The following is a 23,857-nucleotide window of genomic DNA, read 5'->3' as shown; positions in this document are numbered from 1 at the left end:
TGGCAAACTGACCATCAGATCTCCGTGCTGGAAGGAAGGGACAAAGTCCTCCAGAGCAAGGATCCCTCCTGCTTGGCCTTGGTGCTTTCACATCAGAACAGCAAAGCGAACTCAGTGCAGCTCGTGCCGCTGCAGGGCTCTGCAGGAGCTGATATTCCTTGAGGAACATGGAAATCCTTCTCAGCCCAAGGACAGCTAACATCTAAAGCTATGCAAGCAAATAGGAGGAAGATACAACAGAGTCGGGGCAGCTGCGAGGCACAAACAGAGCCATGGGACTCTGCAGGAAGCTCACTAGGTGCATTTTGGAGGGTGATCTGGTGATCTATTTGAGTTGCAGCTGACACCAATGAGATCCTGTTCCATTCTGTTGGTGTCTTTTCTTTGAGGGACACCACGCCCCACCTGCTCTCAGATCTACCTAAAGTTGATACCAAGCAGGAAAGACAAAATGATTTGTGTCTGTGTCCTTGCTGGTCTCTAACTGCTAAATAAAAATTAATCTCACATCTCAGCAAGCAAGAGCCATCACCACTTTTGCCTAAATCACACTTTTCCTACCCTCTTTCACAAAGAACAAGATGTCTGAGGAGAGTCACTGCCTGAATTCCTGTTCTGATCTAGGTGCAGATCAAAGATGAAGTTCTATCACTTACCATTTTGACAAGTAAAATTCATAGAGTCGCACCGGACACCTCAGGGGGTTATCTGCATTTTCAGCCATTTCCACTGCTGTTGAAATCTCCTCATCTTCTCCACGTTTCCTTTTGCCTACAGACAGTTTATCTGGACACACAAAAATGGCATCGCTCGAGTTCAGAGAAGAGCAGCACATGAAAGGTTACACAGAGCTCAGCACCAGCCTGACTGGACTCTGCAACACCTCGAAACACATTGCTTGAGGTGGCTGCCTTCAAACTGTTTCTCTTTAAATCATCCCAGAGTGAAGGAAAAAGTGCAAGATAACAGCAGAAACCAAACTACCCACGGCTCTGCTTACTCTATGCTTCTCTCCCCTGCCCTTTTCAAATAAGGAGGAGATCATAGAAACATGATTGCAGAAACTGAAGTGATCACAAAGCATCCACTCACCTGATTCTACCTCTTGTTTTTGAAAGGGTGGGAAAAAACGTAAATATGTTGTCTTAGTATTGTACTTCAGGGTCCTGGTCCTCCTCATGACGTGGGCAAAGGACAGCTTCAGGTGCTCACTGACATTCTTTAGTTGAAAGTATTTGGTGTTGAAGAATAGCAGCGTGTTCAGTAAAACTATGGGGGAATATGCACCCAGTTGCTTACACTCCCACAAGTGTTCCTCTTCTATTCTTGAGAACATATAACCTAGAAACAATGTGCAGAGAAAGAAGAAGTGTCACCTGTGTAATTTTAGGACAGCTCCTCATGCTCAGTTACAAAGGAATGTAATGGCTTTTACAGGCTGCTGGCCATCTAAGAGATTTTCCCCATCTTCCCAAAGCAAACCCTCATACACGAGCAGAGCAGGACACAGAAATGAGTAAAATTACATTGGCAGATTCTGTCAGAGATGAATTAAGTCTTCTTCCAGCTAAATTTGTACATGAACCAACTGTGCATTCGAACAAAATCAGATCTATCACAGGTAACTGCAACATAAAACCAAGAGCACTGCATGCAGGGACATAGAGGGAGCGTGGAGAGCCAAGCTGTGGAACAGCACCATCTTCAACACCTGATGAATGGACAAAGGCATACAAAGGAAGACTACAGACATCAGCAGAACCTCGCTCAGTTTTAATTGCATTAAATCAGCTGACTGCAGGAACATCCAGCTCCTGGGACATGGAGCACGGGTTTAAAATACCCCATCTCTATACACAGATCACCCAGTTTTATCATCCTAAGTTAGGAAGGAGAAATTGAGGCTGATGAAAGATTTGTTCTGCAAGAAAACTCCACTGTGCACAGCTGCCTATAAGTAATTGGGTTATTTCTGCACCAACAGGGAGTTGTAAACAAAAAGCCAGTTTCAGATCCATCTATGGAGCTGTTGGTATCACTCATGTTTTGGTGGCGATCTGAAAAAAAAATCTTACATCTTCATATTGCTTCTGACCACCTTCATAAACTGCATGAATATCCTTCAAGGACAATTAATGATATCTGCAGGACTGGGGAACTCTTAATGCGATTGAGGTGAGAAGAACTTGGAGCCAAGGATTGAGACAAGGCTCCAATGATCTCCTCAGACGATCCTGATTGATCAGAAGTATTTCCAGTACTGATGTGGAAACACTTCTGCAGCTCCACTCCAAGCAACTCATCTCAAACACTGCACACAATTCTGCATTCAAAAAGATCAGCTCAAACTTGAGCAAAGAGAACCAGCACACTGACTGCAGGAGTGGGAAGCCTTTAAAGGAGCTGAGAGATCGATCACAGGAGGGCAAGGAATCTTTAAGTGAGACCCATAACTGGTAGAGACAGACACACAATCCATGATTCTAGTCTACCACAAACAACTGCATGGTGGAGAAAGAGGAGACTAATGTGAATGCCTCAGATCACACCCTTCTTCATGGCACTGAGAAAAATACTCATAATAAGGCTTTGTCATGCAGCTACACGAAATAAAATAATTGTCCTACCATTTGGAAGAATTGTAGGTTCCCAGATTTTCAAAAGTTTTGTAAGTTCAATCATAAACCTGGAATAGGGCTCGGTAAAAATGTTATCTATTCTACCATTCTCAAACAGGTACTACGAGAGAAAAAAAGGAAGACATGTAATTTATGAATACATAACATTGCAGAGATACAGGACATCAGATGCTTCACCCTTCCTACGTCTGAGTGTCTTATGGTCCAAAATGAAATCTTCAGTAAGATACCACATCAGATTTTCTGCACGGACTGGGATTTCCTTGGTATGAAATGAGAGATCTAGGCCAGAATTATTTTCATTATTCCCAGCTCTAGAGCTCTCTTCTGCAAAAAATCACCATCCTCTAGGTATTAAAATATTCTTGAAAAAGCAGCCCAGCAGACTGAGCTGCTGAAATAGAGCTAGGGAATGAGCACAGCCTTTGCCAGGCAATCTCTTCCATGTAAACTCACATCTCAGAAGAGCACTGTGCAGCTATTTTAGATCTACAGCATTCAACCACAAATCAAATTCTTCTGAGGAACCTCAGGTTACTACAATTCTTTCCTATACATTAAAGGGGTAAATACAGTCCCAAACCTAAAGATTTGTGTCAAGCCCTCCACGTCACATTCCTCCCAAGTACAGAAGAGGTTTGTTTACTCTGATCAAAAAACAAATTAGTAGAGTAAGAGATTAAGCCACACTAAGAAAGAAGCACAAAAAGATACGTTCTCACCTCTACAAAAAACGAGCAGCTACTTGAGACTATGGGTACGAAGCCTAGAAGGCCACTACAAGTTTGTATGCTCTCTGCAGCATCCTGATTGTGGTTTACCTGCTGAATTCCAAGGCACAAGTATAAGATGCTGTCAGGATCGTATTTTTCTCCGTTCGGTCTCCGCACCTCTTGAATAAATTGGCACAGGCCAAAGCTCAGCTCAGCAAAAGTGCACGAGAGAATGTCCTCCTTGAGCTTCACAGGACGAACTGCAGTGAGGAACACGATTAAAGAAATATCTTTATTCCAGAGTATCTTTATTCCAGAGATTAAATCTTTACACTTAAACACCAGGGGGTTCACTGCATCCAAGATCTGGTGCAGCAATGCTAACTGCGCTTGGGCTGGCATAGCAGGGTTGGCAAATCCTTCACAGCTGGACTCAGGGGAACCTTGAGGGAGAAAAGGATCCTGAATATTTCCTAGTAGTTCTGGGCACGAGCTGAGCACAGAGAATTCGACTCCTTAAAGGGAAAAGGAATGGTGAATTTACAGGGCTGTGAGATTCACAAAATGAAGCAGCACAGAGAATCGATCAAAGAACCTGCAGTGAAATGACTGCTTGGCCACTCCACACTGCTGAGCGACTGCCTGGGGCTGAGCAGGGAACCTTGCTGTGGGGATTGCTATCGTTTCCTGGAGCTGTTGGTAACCTTTGTTTTCTTAGCTATGAGAAAAGCCCACCATTCATGTGATTAAAACAAAAAACAGCTGCTCTCGTGTAATGACAGAGGAGAAAGCAGAGCTCATTCTAAACTGCATTTTCCCTTTTGGGATCTTTCTTATATAAGCTCTGCCACACCTACATCTATGCACTGCAGAAGCATTTAATACTGCCTGTTCTCTTCCCCACCGTCCTCAAAAAGCTCAGTTACAAAACTAAATCAAATTCTCTGCTGCATTCTGAAAACTTGCCCACGAAACACTCAGTGTGAGCATGTAAGACAGACTTGAGACCAGGGAAAAGGGGAGTCAGACAGTGCCAAACCCCAGGAGCGGGGCTGTGCTTTTGTACAAGAACTAAAACCCAAAAAACATCCATAATTAGAAAAACAAGCAGAAGTGACATTTATATTGTCATTATTATCTATCACCCCAGTGAGACCCAAGGAACAATTCATGCCTTTTAAAGGTACTTTCAGGCAGAGTGCAGCACAGAATGGGTGCACTTGTGGAAGGTTTGTTTCCAGCAGCTCACAAAGAACACTGTGGTGCACAGCTTTTTACAGCAAACACTGATGCTGACAAATACTTTGTGAATGTATGAGCTAGACATGGAAAGACAGGGCCAAGTCCGTGTAGTCAGCTTGTAAGTGTGGTCTAGTAACAGTAAGGGCTTTGCAGCTGCATAAAACAGCTGTTCTAGAAGTGAAGAATTAGTGCATGCAAACGAACACACACGTGAGGTTAAAAGACCAACATTTCGTGTTGAAATCTGGTATTTCAGAGCCTGCTTTGAAAGGTAATGGATCAACTAAGAAAGCAATGGCTGAGATTTTTAAATGCAAGATGCTCTGAAAACTTTTGTCTACTTATGGCTATTTTAAAACTGAATTTTGTCTTGACAAACATATTATACTGAGTTATTCAGCAAATTATTCCTGTTTACCTGAAAACTTCAGGTCCCCTTGTTCCTCCTGTGCATTTTTCCATTGGACCCAGTTCTTCCAGGCATTTACCCCATACATGTACTTCAGGGTCATCCCAGAAACAGAGCATCCTGGGTAGGAGCCCTGCATCAGATTGCGGGGCTCTGCAGCAACTACAGACTTCTTTCGTCCCTACAGGAAAACAAAGCAAGTAAAGCAAATAAAAGCTTAGCAAGCACTTCATCCATGGATGCTTCACTTCACCTCGTATAAAGAGAGCAATAAACTGACATGGTAACAAAATGCTACTCCCATGAGAGGAGGTGAAGGTACACACATGCATTTTTTAACATGCAGGGAAGAGAAGAAAGTATTTATCATGAAGAACAGGAAAAAAGGCCGTGTAGCTAAACTGAATTCTCACTTCCACCCTGGCTCAATAGTTTGTTTGTACTGCCAGGGGTTCATCTAACATTACTGCTGTAAGTGCAAGGCATTAACACTCCAGAGGACTTTCTTACCCGTCTTTTTGGCTGGGGGAAGCCATCTCTGTGCCTCCGTCTTGCTCGTGAACGCGAATGCAAACCCAGTCCCTTACTGAGAGGGTCAAATGAGTCTGAAGTCAAATCAACACCATTAAGAATTTAAATTATATGATTTAACAAGCCTGAGAAGAAGCGTCACATAAAATGCTAAGTACCCCAGCAACTCCAGTTACATCTGTATATTCATGTAACACTTTATGACTGAACAACTGGGCAATAAATGCACTCAGAAGAAAAAGCCCCACCCCCAAACAGTGGCTGCATTCATCCAGATGAACTGATATTCTTTTGCACCACTAACATGGATTACAGCTAGGAACAAAACTGATACACTGAAGAGAGTCAGGCAAGAATATGTGCTACTCTCAACAGTGGTTCTGTAAGATGCTGTCTGTAAAGATAGCAATAATATTCTAAAAACACAGCAAATTTTAGAAGAGCTGACGTATTGCTGCTGCTTTCAATATCCAGTTTAACTGAATGAAAACATAAACCCCCTCTTAAGCAGACAACGTTGACTCAAAGCTGTGTGTAATTTTCTTAGTGTTATACAGACCTGATGGAAAATCTGCCTCCAGGTCCTGTTCCACTTCACCTTTGGAGATCTGCTTGGGTTCTGGATCTGGTTCTGGCAGGGCGTTTGATCGTAAGGCATAGTGATTCAACTCTTCCTCCCAGCTGTGTGGAGTGGATACTGCTTCTGATTCTAGATCTCCACTGTAAGTGCTACCTTGGTCTGTAATGAGAGCAATCAGATATACCCCGTGCTACAGAAAGGACAGACAAAAAGAAGGGTTTGAAGATATGTCTGGATCAAAGTCCCTTTGCAAGAAAAAGTCAAACTGACCTTTCTCAAACATCTTGGGGTCCAGGAAGAGCTCATGCTCAGATGTTTGAGAGCCTTTAGAGAAAGAAGGAAACTTTCATCTACAAATGATTTACAGCCTACACAACTAATACACTATTGTGAATGCCAAAAAAACACATGTATGAGGTCACAGTGCTTCCACACCTTACCCCCCACTACAGTTTTATCACAGCTCTCTCCTAGCTCACACTGTTATGGGAGAAAAAGAATTAACCCATGTTCTATTTTCATCCCTCCATATTTGTCACTGGCAGTCATCTGTAGGCAAATGCAGTATTTTGTTCATTTCTTTTCAGCTTGCTCCACTTCTGTTGCATAGAATGACTGCTTTCCAACACATTCTAACCCACATCACCCTTCAGGAATCCACCATAAGCCTGACAGGAAAATATTCTTGTAAAGCAGTTGCTCTGCCTTCTTGATTTTGTCTCCTGCCAGTGCATGATGTACTGGTCTGGAGATTAGCAGCAACCTGTTACTGCCAACGTAAGTTAAATCAGCACCTAGGATTGAGGAAAAGGAATGCAAAGACACACAAAGCTCTGCAGGTAACAGAGGCTACACACCCATTTCTCTGCCTATTTACCATGAGGAGAGGACCCCTCTATCTCATTGCATTTAGTTCCCTTTTAAAAGCACCACATACCACCATGAGAGTGTGTTTTGTCTTTCTCCTCATCTTCTGCAATCATTTCTGCCATCTGAAGGAGATCTGCTTCAAAAGGACTTATGGGAATCTTCTCTTTGATATCCTGAATTGTTTCAAGGATCTTATCAGCATTATCCAAAGTAGTTGGGAAAGGCATGGGAACGGGTACCTACACAGACATACAGAAATTATGAGAGATTGTTTGGGATGAAGGGAGGCAGCAAACACACAAGGGAGATTCTACTTATTTAATCTTACTTACACACTTTTAGGACTACACATAATTTTAAATAACTCCAGGACAATTTTTTGTCATTTCTTGTCATCTCTGCAATTACCCTACAAATTGGTGTTTTGACATAATGAAGTAGGTGCTAAGGAAATGGCTTCACAGACTCCAAATACCACTCATGTGACTAATCAGAAAGCCCATTCACGTGGCTCTTAATCAAAACCAAAACTGCAAACCAGTTCTTCAGTGGACTTGAGCATAACTTACAGGTACTGGCATCCCCAGTGGAACTGGCGTGTACTGTGTGTAGAGGTGGAGGGGTACTGGCACAAACACTGGTACAGGAACAGGTACCACAATGATTTTGGGTTGAACTTCTTCTTCCTCTGTTACATTAAAAACAAAACAAAAATGGTTTGACCATGAGACCCTCACACACTTCAGTGTCCACCACAACTGCTTGGTGTTCCACTAGTAGTGACTTCTGCTTGTCACTCAAAGGGCACAGCACATCTTTGCTCACAATCATCTCGCATGTCAGCACTGCTGGAACAAACAGTGACAGAACAGTTTGGAAATAAGCAGCACAGTGACCAAATACATGAATGGTGGAAGGGAAAGGAGAGGAACTAAATGCTGTGGTCTGCAGCCAAATAAATGCTATTACAGTCATCTCACAGCTAACTACAAGACCATAGGAAAAGACTACTAAATCTGTTGCATAATCACACACGCTGGCTGCACTACAGACTTCTATAAAATAGGTTGGAGATTAAACACATACCTGTCTGGCATTCTTTATTTTGTGTATGAGGTTTGCATGAGGTGGCCTTAGTCTGTGTGATTGGCTTGCACAACAATGCTTTGTTTTTCAGAAGCCTAGGTGGCTGTGAAGATGGCAGCTTCAGGGCATCTGTCTGAGTGCTTGCCTGTTTGGAAAAATACAAACGAGGGCACAGTCAGTATTGGTTGCAGTATGATATTGTAAGATTCATACTTGTCCTCTGCTAGGAAATGTTGAACAATTTCAAACTGTCTTTATTAACTAAATTTACAAGCTCCCATAAAATTGTTTGCTATTTGGTGTTTTTTTGGTGTTTTCTGCACTTCACATCAACTTATTTTACTGCAAAGCAAAAAACAGATCTCAGAGGGTATTTGGTTTCTGTAGTCAAACCTCTATAAACTTCTTTTTTATCAGCAGTAGAATTTTAAGATCAGCACTTAAGATACTCCTGATGACAAAAATACTGGCTGGTACATATACTCAAAAAACCTTCAGTAAATCAATGTGAAATCACTGCAAAGGAATAGAAAAAAACTGAACACAAACGCTGCCAGTATCACTTCCTAATTATACACAGACTGACTTTTTATGCTTGCATTAATTTTGTGCTCTGCCAACAGTGATTTCCAGTCATGCGTTCATACAACACGATCTGTTTCATTACAAAAAAATGATACTCTAATCCATAAATTACCCTCCAGATAGAAGGAAGGATGCCAATCTCCCAGAAACAAGCAGCTACATAACAAAATCTTCCTAATTTAAGAGAGTTCCAAGATGTACACCTCAAAGAGCCCAAGAACAGGAACTCTAGGAGTTAGTCACATATAAGAAGTGACAGCCGTTCCCCATAGCTTCACTACCACACTACAAAGGAGTGGGGAAGAACAGCTAAGCTGCAAGAGGTGGATAACATCAGTCCCAGCAGCACATGCTGGTTTCCTCCTTCCACAGCAGCCCTTCTGACATCACATCCCACCTCTGGCCACAAAAATTAGCCTTCAGTACAAAAGCCATGCACAAAGTGCTTGAGAGCTGCTGCCATCTCGAGAGCCACAGTCTGATAAGCCTTGCTAAGCCACCAAATCAACTCGTCACTCTACACATGAGAACTTTTACATCACACATTTTTAAAAATGGATAAGGTGTGTAACTGCAAGCTGGATGAATCTTAAATGTCAGTCAGAACCAGGAAAAATAGTTACAAAATTAAGGTGCTAAATATTGGATACTTTACTTGTTATTGATACAATCTGGACGAAAGTGAGAAAAATAGTCTCTTGTAAAACTTACATCTCCTATTATTTTTGCTGTCACTGTAGGGACTGCTCCTGTGGATAAAAAAAAGCAACACACAGGATTAGTCTGTGCACTTATCAGGGACCACAGCCCATACTCTGCCAGGTGGGGAAAAAGAATTTCCTTTAACCTCATTCCCCACTGCAAGTGAACAGACCTACGTCAGTATTTACACGTAGGTAAAGGAGGGACAAGACAGCAGCCCTCAAGAAGCCGTTGTCCTCAGTGGAAAAGACCCCTGAACAAATACAAATATGCAGGAATAGAGATTTAAACATAGAGAAATCAACTTTAACAGTCCTACCCTGTAAAACATTGTTGGAGTTAACCGTAGGCTGGGCAGCAGGGGTGCTCGCAAGGGACACCACATTTGCTATGACTGGGGTTGAGTCCTTCCTCAAAGAAGGAGGGCCTGACGAGGAAGCTGGTGCTGTAGAAGGGTTTGCTGGATGGAACAAACAGAAGAAAACAGCAGTAAGCAATATGATGGGAGACACAACGGTGTTTCTGAAACAACATCCACCCTCCGGATTTATCTCCAGATGAAAAAGCCTGCTTTATGAGGAGAGTGTGTCAAACTGGAGGATTCCAGCTCAAATAGAAGTTGGATCCATAAGCAAACTTCAGCTGTTTTCAATTCACTGAGACTTTTCAGAAGTTTATCACAGTATGAAAGCAGTTTTCTGTCTCTAGTAGCACGTCTCTTAGAGCAGCACTGAGCAGACAACAGAAGCAGGTGTCCCACTGTGCTCAGCACCATCCTCAAGATCCTAACAAATAATGAATGGGGTGGATTTTACGACACTCTTGCAGAGGAACTTTTAGGTTCTTCCTACTTAAAAGCATCACGATTGCATTTCATGACAAATACTGTTCTGAGCCACTTCCTTGCTAACAGCCAAGCATACTGATCAAAATCAGGAGTGTCACACAGTCTAATTACGGCCTGAAGGCAAAAAGTTACTTTTATATTACTCTTAGTCAAAGAAAACAATCCCCACCAAGCGAAGCAGGAGCACGGAATTCAATATAGTATGGCCTGGTGCATACTATAAACTGTCAGTTAATATTCTTTATTGCTTAACGGGTACCTTACTGTTGCAGTCACCATCACTCTCTGGGAGAACATGCCCCTCTTTAGGATCAGTGCTATTTCTGCCCTTTGCTTCGCTTCCTCTTCCTGTCTTTGTGCGCCTTTCTTCCTTTCTTCCCTTTGCATTTCATTCCCTACAGAAACTCACAGTTCCTATTCCTGTGGGCTTCACTCCCACCCTCCTCCCCATTCCAACTGCTGAAATAATGAGCAACAAAACAGCTACAGCATACATTAACCTCAGAACTGATACTCGAAGAATCAACACTTAATGACACAGAAAATGCAAGTCTTCAACGCCTACTGACAACACAGAACCAGCAACAAGTCGTACATCAAAACAAACATTTACAGCCACTAAACCTAAGCACTTATCCGCTTGACTTTTCTTGTTAAATGAACATTAACATTCTCCTTTATCTCTGCCTTACCAAGTACAGGAAGCTGAGTATTTATCATGCCTTCAACAGATATCAGTACATTTCAGCCTATTGAAATGGGCTTCTTTTTTTAGGAAAGCAGATAAAAAGTAAGTGCTTATGTTTAATACCTAAAATCAAAATACAGGTTTGCTTCATGAGCAACACCATTTCATACCTATGAAAGTTTGAAACTGCCTGAAGTAAAAGACATATCTTAAATTGAGCCCATTCAATTACAATGGACAAGCACCTCAATAGAGGGCTGTAAAAATTCACTAAATGGAGTTTCCAAAGAAACATTCCTATCATTATCGCACACATTAAGAGGTAATGCTGGCCACATCCCGTTTTACCTGTGTTGTTTGAGGCTGGAAGGTCAGAAGTACGTTGCTGCTTACAGAACATCAGAATACAAAGCAGATTGCAAAAATGTTTCACATCTCCTTGCCATTTCAGAGACTCGCTCAGTTTACCTTGTCTCTTACAACCATCACACTTTGCCATCTGGGACAACAGCGAGAGAGAAATTAAACGTGTGTGTTAAAGGCAACAAAGCGTGTATGCAAACCAACCTCTTCACAACACGCTCAGCAAACACAGTGTAAATAAATCTTTAAGAGTGCATCAGTGTGACACAAAGCAGCAGGACACTCAGGTTTTTCCCCCCCCCCAGAGACATATCAGGTTTTCTTTATTTATGAAACTGCCACTCCAAAGTTGAGAAGGATTTCCTCATCTCTCATATGTGTATGTAATACCTTCCAGGGACACGGAGGTCAACCACAGGCATTTAACACAGCTCCTAACTTTCAGAAGTTCCACTAACACCTTTGTGTTATAGAGAATATGACATTGTCATTTACCTGGTAAAACAAAACTGTGAATTTAGACATGCACTCTTCTGAGCAGAATTCTTCCATTCTCCCCCCAAAGAGATTCTGGACCAGTTTGGGGGAGGTCTGCAAACAGTAGCTGCACATTTTACAGTGGTTTCCCCAGCGCTTAGCCAAGTCATGTTTATAGAGCAGTTTGCAACCTAAGAGAAGGAAAAACAGCAGAATAACAAAAGCATCCTTCAATATCAAACTGTTGTGTGTTTGGCATTTCTGGTTCTGGAATCATTTGTTGAAATACAGCATTAAAGTGTGAATGAACTTCCAGGTTTCTAAGCCTAAAATAAATTTTTCTGACCTGGTTTATTAGGTTTCCCTTAGTATCACAAATAATTTTAAGGCAAGACTCTTCTAACTTCATTTCTCTGAGAGACAGCCTTGCTCTTTCTTACCTTCACTGCAGAATGGCTTATCTATGCCCGCGATTCGCACCGTCTCCTTGATAATTTTCTCAGTTCTGCAATATTCACACAGTGCTGTTACACTCCTCCTCTTCTTATATTCATCACAGCAGGTCTTCCCACAGAACTGGAACATTTTACCCTGCGACACAGTCAGAATGTTTCGGTTTCAATATTTCATATCCAGTTACTACATTTAAATCGTAAGAACTCAGCATATTTATGCACTTGAAAAATCATCAACAGACAGCACCAGCAAAGTCAGTCCAAATAGGTTTTCAGCAAAGACAGCAGAATTTTCTGCCACAACTCCTCACCCATGTGCTTTGTGCAGGAATTAAAAGATCATCTCTGGGATGAAGGATCAGGAATGTGCTTATTTCAACACGTAATGGTTTGAGTGTGGGGTTTCTGTTTTTCAGTTGTTTTCTGTTTTTCAGTATTAATTTTGATAACGATTGAATGATAACAAAATCGGTTCCAAATGCCCCCACAGCAGATCACAGCACACAACAGAGCAGCACCAACAGACCACGGCCATAGAGGTTATAACTTCTGAGCTGTCTGATTGAGAGAGACAAGCCAGAGAAGTCCTGGTCTTTATTACCTTGAAGTCAAGCAGTTCTGGCTTGGTTGCAAATAATCTGTTACAGTGCTGACACCAGAGTTTTACAACCTTGCGGGCAAAAGTGACTTGCTGGGACTGGGCAGCCAGCCTCTGTAGACCAGCTGCAGCTGAACTGCTCCCAGAGCTGGGAGATGCAGTGGAGGTGGTGCCACCTGCTGACACCGTTGTCCCCGAGGGAATGCTTACGATGACTTGACCTTGAGACAGGGGTACGACTGAGGAGTTCACTCCTGCAGGTTTGTTGAACAAATTCTGCAAAGAGCAAAAAAAAGAGCCTTATTTTACAGTTGTGTATTTTACCCGACACCCCAGGTATTTGATTTATTACTCTATTAATCGAGCTAAGAAGAAATCCCAGATATCACACCTGAAAAGCTACCACACAGTTGTAGCTGCAGAAATTGCGTACGCTCCCATCTGACATAGCCAAGTGATACTGAGGGTTGGCTGAAGTTTTACAGCTGTTGCACTGAACTTGAACACCTGAGAGTGAAACAGAGAAGAAAAAGTGATTTATTCAACATCGAGTCCCCCTGCAGGTAGTTTTGCACCGTGCATACAAAGCCAGAGGTTCTGCATGACAAGACAAAGTGCACGCTAAGGCACAAGACAGAAGCAGACACCACAGCTGCAGTGGCTGCTGTTTGCCAGATCCTTTCATTATTCTCCCAGTACCCCTAGGACACTAGAAGCCTCCCCCCCCCACTCCTTGGCCTTCACTTACACCAGCAGAAAATACATTAAGGTTTGTTATCATCTCTCAGATCTCTATAAACAAAGCTGAAATGGCTACACTGTCACTGTTAGGTTTAATTACTTTACAAAATCCTTAGGCTCCCATCTCAGCACCTTCCCTTAAAACAAACACTGCTTTCTACACCCCAGAAAAGAACATCAGCCTTAACTTTCAAGACCAAGTTTGGATTTAAGCCCTGTGAAATTATGTCTGTAACAGAATAAAGGAATAAAGTTACCTGACGAAGTAACCATTTTTACTCTGTATGCTGACAAGCAGTTAACAGAGCAAAACAGCTCAGTTTTTCCCGAGTTATTTGTGCTCTCTATCATCTCAGCTGAAGATCTCAAGGATTTACACAGTGCACAGGGTGTAATTTTAGCTGACTTCTGTGGAAACAGCAAAACTGGTCATGCATCTGAAGCTTAGTATTTTTCATAACCCAACACCATTAAAATCAAAATTAAAATATTAAAGAAGTTAAAAATGACAATTAAAATGATCAACTAATTACCACTTTTCCACTTAGTTCAAATGCTACAATTTTCACAGCTGAAATGGGTCAAAAACGAAGTGCTCTCTCGTGTTTTTCTGTTACTTAAGGTACCCACGACCATAAAGCTGTAGAGCATGCCTGAGACAAGGTGTTTAGAAAGACATAATTTCAGATATAATCTCTTTTTCAGTGTCAGGAAGGATGTGTCGTAGCGTGAGATACCCTACAGTTAAACTGCTCTTGATTGTTAAGAATTCTCAGGCAGCTGGTGTGAAACTGCACCACTGCTGTCACAGCACAGAACGCTCAGAGCAATCCCAAAGGCTGCCAAAAGGGCTTTGCTCGTGAGGTTTGTGTGCTTTGTCAGATGATGGTTAACTCCTCAGAGGATGGCCCAAATGTGCCACAGCAGACTGCTGCCAAGTGGTCCCACTGTGTCTTCTCTCACACTGGAATACTCAGCTTGTCTTTGCAGTGGTAAAGGAAACAGAGCAACATTTCTAGCGAAAACTAAGCAGCAAATGGCAAAGGAAGCATCTTAAGACTATGAAAGCAACAGAAACCATCAGCTAATAAACCAAAACCTACCAAAGATGTTCTTCTAACACCGTGTCAAAATATACCTGCTTGTATAGTGTCACACATGTCGAACTGCAGAACTTTTTTGACTGTCCCTCTATCAGCAGCATGCGACACTGCCCAGACCCACTGTAGCAGTAACCTCCACAGTTCTCACAGCAGTTCATGGTCAAGTTATTAGCAGAGCGGAACTTGGAGAAGCAGGCATCACTGCAAAGCTTGTGTACGACGTTCTGGTAATTCACTTCATGTCTGATCTGGAAGAGAAGAAAGGATATTAACAAGAACAGAAAGGAAATGCAAGTTCCCTGATTTAAAGGAAGCTTAAACGGAGAAGAAGTTTGCCATTACCACTGCATTCTTCTGGCACATGCTGCACTTGGTTGAAATGCTGTTAGTGTGAATAGTAATAATTGGTTTCCTTTTCATTTCATACGTAGAAAGACACGACTGGCTGCAGAAATCCTTGCTGGAATTCGTGTTGTCAAACTGGGCAGTGATTACATCCTTTGGATTTAGAATTTCTCTACAGGAAAAAAAAGAAAAACAAGCCCAGAGATTAAACACTGGTTTCATGGCAACTCGCTCTCCTTCCCACTTTGGCAGACTAAACATTTTCTGTAAGATGGTGGATTTATTTAATTCAGAGATTTTCTTTTCACCCATCTTCATTTTCCTTTTCCCATTAGTAAAGCAGTGGGGTGCAATTCTCAAGTAAATACACTGGGAAACATTTTGTACCTTGTCTTGAGAGTGGCCTACAAAGACATCAGGTTGCATAATTTCCTTTCAGATGGAACTGGGAGGTTTTGCACAGTACTTACTAAACCATTTTTTAAAGCAGGACATGGGGATGAATTCCCTTTAACAGTGAAAATATCAATAATCACGGGATAAGGAAAGGAAGGGGGAAAAACAAAAGGTGAGGATTTCTAATTCCCATTTAGTTGTGCCCCAAATGGTCTGACAATTATTTTCCTCTTTAATCTCCAACCTACTGTTCTCTCTGCCATTGGATTTAATAAACTGTTTAAGTCTCTCTTTTGAAACTGTCATTCACAGAACATTTTCAATGAGTGTTTAAATTGGGAAGAAATCTTTATATTCCTTTCTAGGATGGAGGGACGCCTCCTTCTTTCTTGTCTTTTCAGATATAAACCATTTTCCATCTTAATAAATACAAATTGCAGCCAAGACTGTTACAAGGTCTTTTTACACCAAGAGAGCAAGAAAGAGGAATAATTAACTGAAGTCTCAAGCTGAAGTTCAGTTGACCTTGTAAAACAGGAAGCAATAAATCTATTGTTAAGAAATGATGCATGAACAAAGCAGCATTCACTTTGCAAAGTAACTTTCATAACTACAAATAATTCATGTGAATCACTGTCCTCTGTAAAGAGAGCCCAGACCAATCAGTCTGTGCAGTTACTGACTTGCCTCAAGCTCCTGAATAGCAGTGACAGCTCTAAAAGCTGGCCACAGATGCGTCCTTCTGCTAATTTGGAGATAATAATACAAACTAAAACAGAATATGAAGAACTGAAATGTTTCTTAGAGCTGAAGATTCACCCTGGTGTTCCCAGCAGGCCAGTGGAAAATGCAAATCTTCTATCCTAAAGTGTTTTTTTTTGAAGCAGGCTCTATGCAGAAAGCAACTGACTGAATACTGAAGCCCCAACTCTTTGAAACACTCAATTCTTGATATGCTTAATCTCTGTAATCTTATGAAGGTTTGACCATGATGATGTAATAGCAGCAGTAACATATTTTGAAGAACTCAAGAACTCACACCTATGTAAATCTGAGCTCACAGAATGGAGCCAGACTGGAAAGCTTTTTCTTTTTTTTTTAATAGAATCTAAGGGTCTGCCTTGTGCAGAACACATTAATTTATCTGTGTTTTACTTCATTAGTAGGCATCAGTAAATCTATTTTCACCAAGAGGAAACAATAAATATTTTCTTAAAGTATCTGTTAGCTGTTTGGAGTGCAATGACATCTCAGAACAGGAGGGAAGTGAAGTCCCTTTTCCAACACAGGTAGTATGTGTTAGAAAACATGGAATCCATGTTTTCTATGTTCCATGTTTCCATCTTTTACGTGGCAAAAATACAAAAGGTACACTTCACAACAGAGGCTTTTAAATGCACCTGTATGCAAAACACAGTGAACTAAATGGAACTGAAAGCAGACAGATCAATTAACAAATCACACCATCATTTACAGAAGGGAAGCGTGAAGTGGGCATTACAGAACAGCATGAAAACCCAACAGAACAAGACGAAAACTGAAACCTTCTCATCATCTGCTTGAGCAACAATTACTCTCAAACAATTTAAAAGGCTGTCCTACTTCGAGCAGCTGGAGCAGGTTTTCTTGGTAGAAGCTGGTGGGCGACAAGCTGGAACAGTGTATCCAGTGAGGCACAGTGTGGAGCAGAAGAGCTGGGTAGAGCCTTTCCTCTGGTATGCAGTCTGCCCCTTCTGGAGGATTTTTTTACAGCCAGAACAGGAAACCCGAACAGCTGTGCCTGGAACTGAAGGAAGCATTTTACTCATGCCAGAGGATGCCACAGCAGGCTGGAAACCTGATGACAGCTGTGGAGCTAAAATGAAAAGAAAGAGAGCGAGAGAAAACAGAGTAGCTGTTAAGATACATATTACACATGATTTACTTATGCACAGGGAGCAAGCATAAAGCTTATGGCTTCGTTGGGATCGTCAGGCTCTAAGGGAGAAGCAAACAGCAAGGGAACTCTCTACAATACGTGCCCTGTGCTGGTTTTCTGCAGAGTGGATTGTTTCAACTGCTCTTAAGAATAAGAATGCACTTTTAACACTGCTTTCACGTTCAGTTCTCCCTTGCCTCAAAGATGCAATTATTTTTCAGTCTGTGATTTTCATCATCTCTAAAGCAAAACAATTTTTTTTTTAATACTGGGGTTATATAAATAATATATATTAAATAAACAAAATTTATTCTCACAGAATAAACTGCGAGGCTATTTGCTGAGGTGATGCCATTTTATAGACTTAAATCAAGTTAAGTCTTGCCAGTTCCTTACCAAGAGGACTGCCACTGACTGAAAATACAGCACTGATTTTCAGCTCCCCTTCCTGAGTTTTTGGCTGTTGGCCGTACTCCTGAAACAAAAGGAAAGGAAAAGGAGAACAAATACACACATGTAATAACAGGTTGCATGATTTCCATTCTTCTGGAATGCTGTATTGAATCTTAAGGCCCAGGAAGGCAAGAAAGAACCTCTTCAGCCTGTCCCAAAGGCCAGGCTCACAGCTGCTGCCATACAAGCAGCACACAAAGAACTGCCCAAGGGGTTCACAGCAAAGTGTACAGCTGGGAGCATCAGGCAGAACTCAGATGCCTGCTGCCTTCCCTTCCCCACCTGTATCCCAACGCACCTCACAATTCAGCATCAACGTCTTAAGATAAATATTTGCATTCCATTTACACAAACTGTCCAACCAGAAGTGCTCTGCAGTCCTTACCCTCACTCTTGGAAACCAGCTCTGTTTTCCAATTCACAGATAACTGTAACAGAACAGAACCTGAGCCCTGGCTGGCGAGAAGCGTTCTGTGCTTAACTTTGAGGTGAAGGACCTGGGAGGAGCCCGAGGTGAAGCTTTACAGCATGTTAAGAAATCTTCAGCTGGGACAACCATGTTCTGCCCCATCCTGAACCGGACCTGACTGAGGGATGACGAATCAGAAAAAAACGAACCCTCTTTTTATTGTAATCTTTTTAATTTTCTCAGTCAGCTGAGCTCCACACAGCAGTGCTGCGAAGCTGGCAGCACGCAGACCATTGCAATCCACACTTAGACTGACTTCAGTGGAGGGGAACAACCTTGCATTTTGTACAGATGAGAAAATCCCCGCAGACAGTTGCCTATGGAATAGCTGACATCCTACAAATTACTAGCTTACCTCACAGCAGCTATTCAGACTTGGACACCATGCCTCTTGCCCATGCTTTTCCTAGAAATTCAAACCGTAAAGCAGCTTGTAATGCTCTACATGTGCATCTTAATAGGCTGAAAAGAATAATCTCACAGAGCCACGGGGATGATAAGATTTAACCTACTTACAGTCATTGGAGAATAGCGAGGCCATGATGTCATATTATGATTGAGCTAAATTAACAGTTGCTGTCTGACTGCAAGGTAAGCCAATTCGAAATCACTGGGCAAAAATAAGCTCTCTCTTTTCAGCAGCAGCAAACTGCTCCCTCAGCTGAATCCACCTCCGAAAAATCACACCCTGCCATGCAGCCCTGCCATGAGTCAATGCTCCTGTGGCAAAATCACAAGTTTCTGCACGAGGCAACCAACTGCTCAACAGGTTTCCCAGGAGAACAGCCTTATCTCCTCACCTGAACGAGCAGACATGCATTCACATTGCAAGGAAGGGAGGTTTTAAGCTGTGTATGAGCGCACCATGATGATGGGTTTTAGAGTACCGTGCTTGCTTGTACTCTAATATCACAATTTAAAAGCTAGTTATTTACAGGAACGTGTATTTTTAAGCATTTAAAATTAACACTAGTAATAGAGACTGAAGCAAATGCCAACATCAGCTCTGCAGGGTGAAGCACAGTTTCACAGCAGTGTAACTGTTGGAAGCAGGGAGCTTCCAGCTCCAACTAGCAATTGCAGCAAGGAATGCTCTCCTCTTTCAGAATGCACAGGAAAAAGAGATGTAAAACACATTATTTTCTGATTTAAAGCAAACCAAAATGAACCATCATCAGTTCTCACACTTTTCCAGTATCGAAGTTGATCGTTACAGAATTTTACCCCAGTAATTAATATTTTGATCAATAAGATACTTCAGATTGTTCAGGTCTCCAAATGTCCTCATTAGTGTCATCTTTTATAACCACTAGCATCTTGCACATCCACACAAATCCATACAGCAGGTGCCATTTGGGGATGACAAAAGAAGAAACAGGTTTAACTAATCTACACATGGTTAGATATTAATCTCCAAGAACAGGACAAATCAGAAGGGCAGTGAAATCTCAACAGTTTCAAACACTCAGTGAACTTTTTTATTTCATTTACCCAACAGTACGGTGGGAAGAGAAGAAAAAATGCTGAAAAGAAGGGCCCAGGAATAAGATGAGGTATAGCAAAAGTACACAGAATGAGACTGGAAAAATGAATGCCTGAGCTAGAACACCAAAACTACTGCCAGCGCAAGTGGGATGAGTCGCCTTGGAAGTTTCGTGCACCTTCAGTGCGTGTAAAGTTGGGCACACAACCCAAATATCAGCACTGAAGAGACAAGAATTGCAACATGGATCATCTCCTTGGTGTAACACTGCAAGCCAGTGGCAAGCAGAGAGGGGAGGGCTCAGCAATCCTTGTCCTGGCATTGTTCAACAGTTCTGACTTTCTCCATTTTGCAATTATTGAACTCTTAGCTGTAACATCACACAAGATGTCAGCCTGAAATGACAAAGCCACTTGACCTCACCGAGCTGCATGTATTTAAATGTTCTTTGTGAGCTAAGACCTCTAACTGGAAATGTTTATAAAAACAGAACAAAGAAGCACTGTGCTCAAACCGCCAACCTTAAAAGAGGGAAGTAGCAGGAACAGCACTGCTTGAACTGTGCAGCTCTGTGACAATCCACAAAATACTCAATGAGACATGACTTATTTTCTAGTGAGATCTAGTAGAGATGAAGTGCCTATATTGCCACAGATTTAATAATGCAAGTTGTACAGCAGTTTGCCTCGTCTCTAGCTGAAAAGCATAAAAACTCAGCGACATGGAAACATGAGATCAAAAAGTTGAGGGTTTGGGTTCCATGGTAGAATTAGAGGGAGAAATTCTTCTACTAAACTACGTTCTTCAAGTTAAATTTCGGTCAACAAACCAAATGAAATGCTGAACTTATGTCCAGCTTATGCGGTCAGTTGTCAGACCAAAATGAGAAATGCAATGGGAAACTTACCTCAGAATTATCAGGTTCATCTTTAATTTTGTCTAATAGTCCCTGCTGTGGGGCCATAGCTTTATCATATTCGTCATCCAAAGGCTCCTCCTTAATTCTAATATTTGGTGCAAAGGAATTCCCCAGCTCTTGTCCAATAGATTCCTTACTAGAAAATAGGTAGCTAGACTCCTGAAACAATAATATGAAAAAGAATTCACCCTCCTGCATCTGCCAAGAGGAGTTGGGCTGATGCCAAGGGGAGTTTCTGTTGCAGACCAAAAGAAATGGGTCCTGCCACTGGAAGGTGGGAGAAACGAAGGGCAGCAGCCGCTGCCTCTACCTCCCTGCAGCACCCGCTGCCATCCCACCCCCAATCCTCTTCACTCCTCTGGACAAAGCAGAAGCCACCCAGCTCTCTAAGATGGTTGTCAGTGAGGGCACTTGGTTGGCTGGGCAGTGTCTCCTGTTCATAGAGCTGTTCCCTGTTTCATTTGGAAAAAAGGCAACAGGTCAGATGGATGCGTCCAGGTCTGGAATCAACTCACCCGTCACAGTCAGACCATGCTGGACATGAGAGTGGCTATCAAGAGAATCCTCAATTCAAAGAGAGGGTCAGCAAAATTTGTACAAAATTATATGCAGATTGTTTAAGTAGCAAAGACGTCTATGAGTCAGAAGATCAGTTTTCTTGATACTCAAATTTACACTCAAATATAACATAAGTATTTTGAATTATTCCAGCATATTGCTGCACTTGCAAAAGTGTTTGAAAGATCTATAGCTTACCCTGAAGTTAGTTTCTGGAGTTTGTGGCGCTAACTGCGTCCGTAATGTTTCTTCTACTTGATTATGAACTGAGGAAAACATATACATTAAATAGAAATGAATACAGATTCCAAAGCATTTCCTTACAAACTATCTAGTCTCATTCTGATCCCCAACCCCAGAGTCTGGCAGCACTTCAGAAGCATTAAAATAACTCCCCTGTAAATAAGATGGTAATCCTTAAAGAGAATTGATATTTTTATTAGCCTTCTGAGCCACTATTTTCTTATGCCAGCAAAACAGTCCAATAATTCTGAGGCAGAATTGTTCATTCTGAACTTTCTATTGAATCGAGTTCCTAATTCTGCCACGTTTCTACTATTAAATCAGAGAGTAATTTTCAGAGAAACAACTTTCATCTTTCTCATTGTCTTTTGCCTTTTCCCTTTCCTCAGGAAACGGCAGGTTTTCAGCAATACATCTTTTAAAAAATACTGGATTTGCCTGGTTATTCGATGCTGCCCGTCAGCATCCACTAAAGCTGATCAATTACTGGCTACCCCACCTGAGGCTGCACAGCTTTCAGCTACAACTTTGTGACTGTAGATATTTACCATCTTCTGAAAGAAGTCTTTCGCACAGAAATATTCTTTGCTAAATTTCTAGCTGAAGGCAAGAGTAAAAAGATACTAAAAGATATTAAAAAAAATATTGGTATTGTTTCTCTACCATTTGTAGAACCTGAAAGCACTGATTTTAAGATGCTGTTACTGTATGCACAAAGTCTAAACATCAGAAATGTAAGCAGTGAGTCTCGACAAGCAGTCAGAGGCTCTCACTTGTTGGCCAGCCCTCACTCTGTACAATCTTCAGAATGAAATTAAATTGCACATTCCACCCTGGTTATTCTTAACGCTCTCATTCACTGTTTTACTGTAATTTTCAGAGCGTGGGAAATCAAAACCAGGTGTGTGGGCAGCAAGACTGCTGGTGACTTTCAGGCTCCCTCACATGAGAAATGCATTACAGGCATCTTTGGTTCTCTCCATGCTGCTGGACAAAGTCCAAGATGCAAGTATCAGAAGAAAAAGGAGAGCAGCCTCCTAGGAAAAGCAGATCTCAAGTTACTCCCTGGCTGACTTCCTGCAGGCACTAATATTTCTAGCAAGCCTTCCTGTGATGTTACTATGAAAAACATGCTGCTTTAAGCACGGGCAATAATGAAGAACTGGCACTTTGCTCAAAAAAATCTTTCCAGCCAGCAAAAGCCAAAATGTCATCATCTATTCCTTAAAGGAGCTTTGGGGGCTGGATGACAAAACCAAAGGAAGCTCAAGGGGTCACCCAGTTCGGTTTACTAAACCACACCAACAAAGGATATGAAGAGGCTACAAAACAGGCTGTGGTTGATGAGACACCCCCCGATGCTGCCAGGCCCTTTTGCACATCCTACTCCTAACACAGTTTGCTGTATTTCAGGGTTCTGGATAGAATGTTTCCCTCCATACAGCAATGCACGTTATCTTCGCCGAGATGATGCCTTCAGCTATTCCTATTGCTAATTTCCATCTAGCTCTTCCTTCCTCCTTGCTGGGCAGCCAGGTCTACGATGTCAACAGTTACCTGCTTTGTCAAGAAAACTGCTTTTCAATCTAGAATCCGTATCTTTAGGGATTTTTTCCAACCGTTTTTCATGTTCTTGAAGATTTACTTCTCTATTCTTGTCTTTTGTTGAAAAAGTCTCTTTGCCATTATCTCTTGCGATGCTAAAATCTTTTTGAATTGATTTAAATACAGGACCCTGCTCAAAAGGTGAAGTGAGATCCTTCTGGATTGCATTTTCGATCTGAATATCTTTTTCACTGTCCAGCTCGTGTTCTGTAACCCTCTTGCCCTCTTCCAGATGGTCTTCAGCAGGGAGAGTGTCTTTTGGAGTGAAACTCTGATCATCTTCGTTGTCGCTCCCAACAACAGGTATGCTTGCCAAATCCCCAGAGTTCAGAAAATAATCATCGTCGTCGTCATCATCCAGCAGGGAGTTTTCAGATCCTGCTCGATTCTGTATTTCATAAGAAACGCTGTCGAGGGTGGCTGGTAAGTTGTGCACAGCGTCCTCAGACATTTCTGCATCCAGGATTTCACTACCTAGGGAAAAGAAAATTGTGAACAGTCAGAGCATCTCCCAGCTTTGCGTGTAACAAAGCGAGTAAAAGGGTCCTTTGCTAATCCGTGTAATGTTGCAATTCCTTGAACCCGTTAAGCCTTCTTGGACCAACATTACTGATCAAATACTGCTGACAAAGAAACAGTTCTGTCCCACTCACCGCACAGTGAAACAGAAGCTGATCTGAGAAAAAACAACAAGAAAGTAAGGACTTTAATTCCTATCATTTGTATTATTTGTGCAGAAAGTAGTGTGGGGAGGGAACAAGCAGCAGGGGTTAGGAGAAGGGCAAAGGTAGCATTTTTGTCAGCAGTGGTACTTCTAAGAATTGCTTTGTTGGGCTATG

General features: G+C 41.9%; 1 protein-coding gene across 7 annotated transcripts in view; it reads right to left on the bottom strand.

Annotated features, from left to right (window-relative positions):
- Nucleotides 1-23,857, bottom strand: part of ZMYM4 (zinc finger MYM-type containing 4) — a 32,964-nt gene that overhangs the window by 978 nt on the left and 8,129 nt on the right. For 3 of the 7 annotated variants that reach the window (XM_052698626.1, XM_052698629.1, XM_052698625.1), the window contains 26 exons: nt 22,971-23,492; nt 21,369-21,436; nt 20,601-20,771; nt 17,685-17,763; nt 16,973-17,225; nt 14,972-15,146; nt 14,665-14,877; nt 13,784-13,934; nt 13,177-13,292; nt 12,789-13,061; nt 12,173-12,323; nt 11,751-11,923; nt 11,241-11,391; nt 9,677-9,817; nt 9,367-9,404; nt 8,071-8,215; nt 7,554-7,672; nt 7,052-7,223; nt 6,385-6,438; nt 6,094-6,273; nt 5,514-5,608; nt 5,013-5,184; nt 3,461-3,612; nt 2,628-2,739; nt 1,093-1,341; nt 657-786 (listed from right to left, as the gene is read on the bottom strand). In XM_052698626.1, coding sequence (XP_052554586.1) covers nt 657-786; nt 1,093-1,341; nt 2,628-2,739; nt 3,461-3,612; nt 5,013-5,184; nt 5,514-5,608; nt 6,094-6,273; nt 6,385-6,438; nt 7,052-7,223; nt 7,554-7,672; nt 8,071-8,215; nt 9,367-9,404; nt 9,677-9,817; nt 11,241-11,391; nt 11,751-11,923; nt 12,173-12,323; nt 12,789-13,061; nt 13,177-13,292; nt 13,784-13,934; nt 14,665-14,877; nt 14,972-15,146; nt 16,973-17,225; nt 17,685-17,763; nt 20,601-20,771; nt 21,369-21,436; nt 22,971-23,492 — 4,255 coding nt within the window. Of the gene's footprint in view, nt 1-656; nt 787-1,092; nt 1,342-2,627; nt 2,740-3,460; nt 3,613-5,012; nt 5,185-5,513; nt 5,609-6,093; nt 6,274-6,384; nt 6,439-7,051; nt 7,224-7,553; nt 7,673-8,070; nt 8,216-9,366; nt 9,405-9,676; nt 9,818-11,240; nt 11,392-11,750; nt 11,924-12,172; nt 12,324-12,788; nt 13,062-13,176; nt 13,293-13,783; nt 13,935-14,664; nt 14,878-14,971; nt 15,147-16,972; nt 17,226-17,684; nt 17,764-20,600; nt 20,772-21,368; nt 21,437-22,970; nt 23,493-23,857 lie in introns of those variants that run through there. The other 4 variants (XM_052698627.1, XM_052698628.1, XM_052698630.1 and 1 more) reach the window with 4 other exon arrangements.

Source organism: Tympanuchus pallidicinctus, unplaced genomic scaffold (assembly GCF_026119805.1).
Source record: "Tympanuchus pallidicinctus isolate F22 unplaced genomic scaffold, pur_lepc_1.0 scaffold33, whole genome shotgun sequence".
Lineage (NCBI taxonomy): Eukaryota > Metazoa > Chordata > Aves > Galliformes > Phasianidae > Tympanuchus > Tympanuchus pallidicinctus.
Note: the sequence above shows the minus strand (reverse complement) of the source record. Positions and strands in the feature narration are given on the sequence as shown.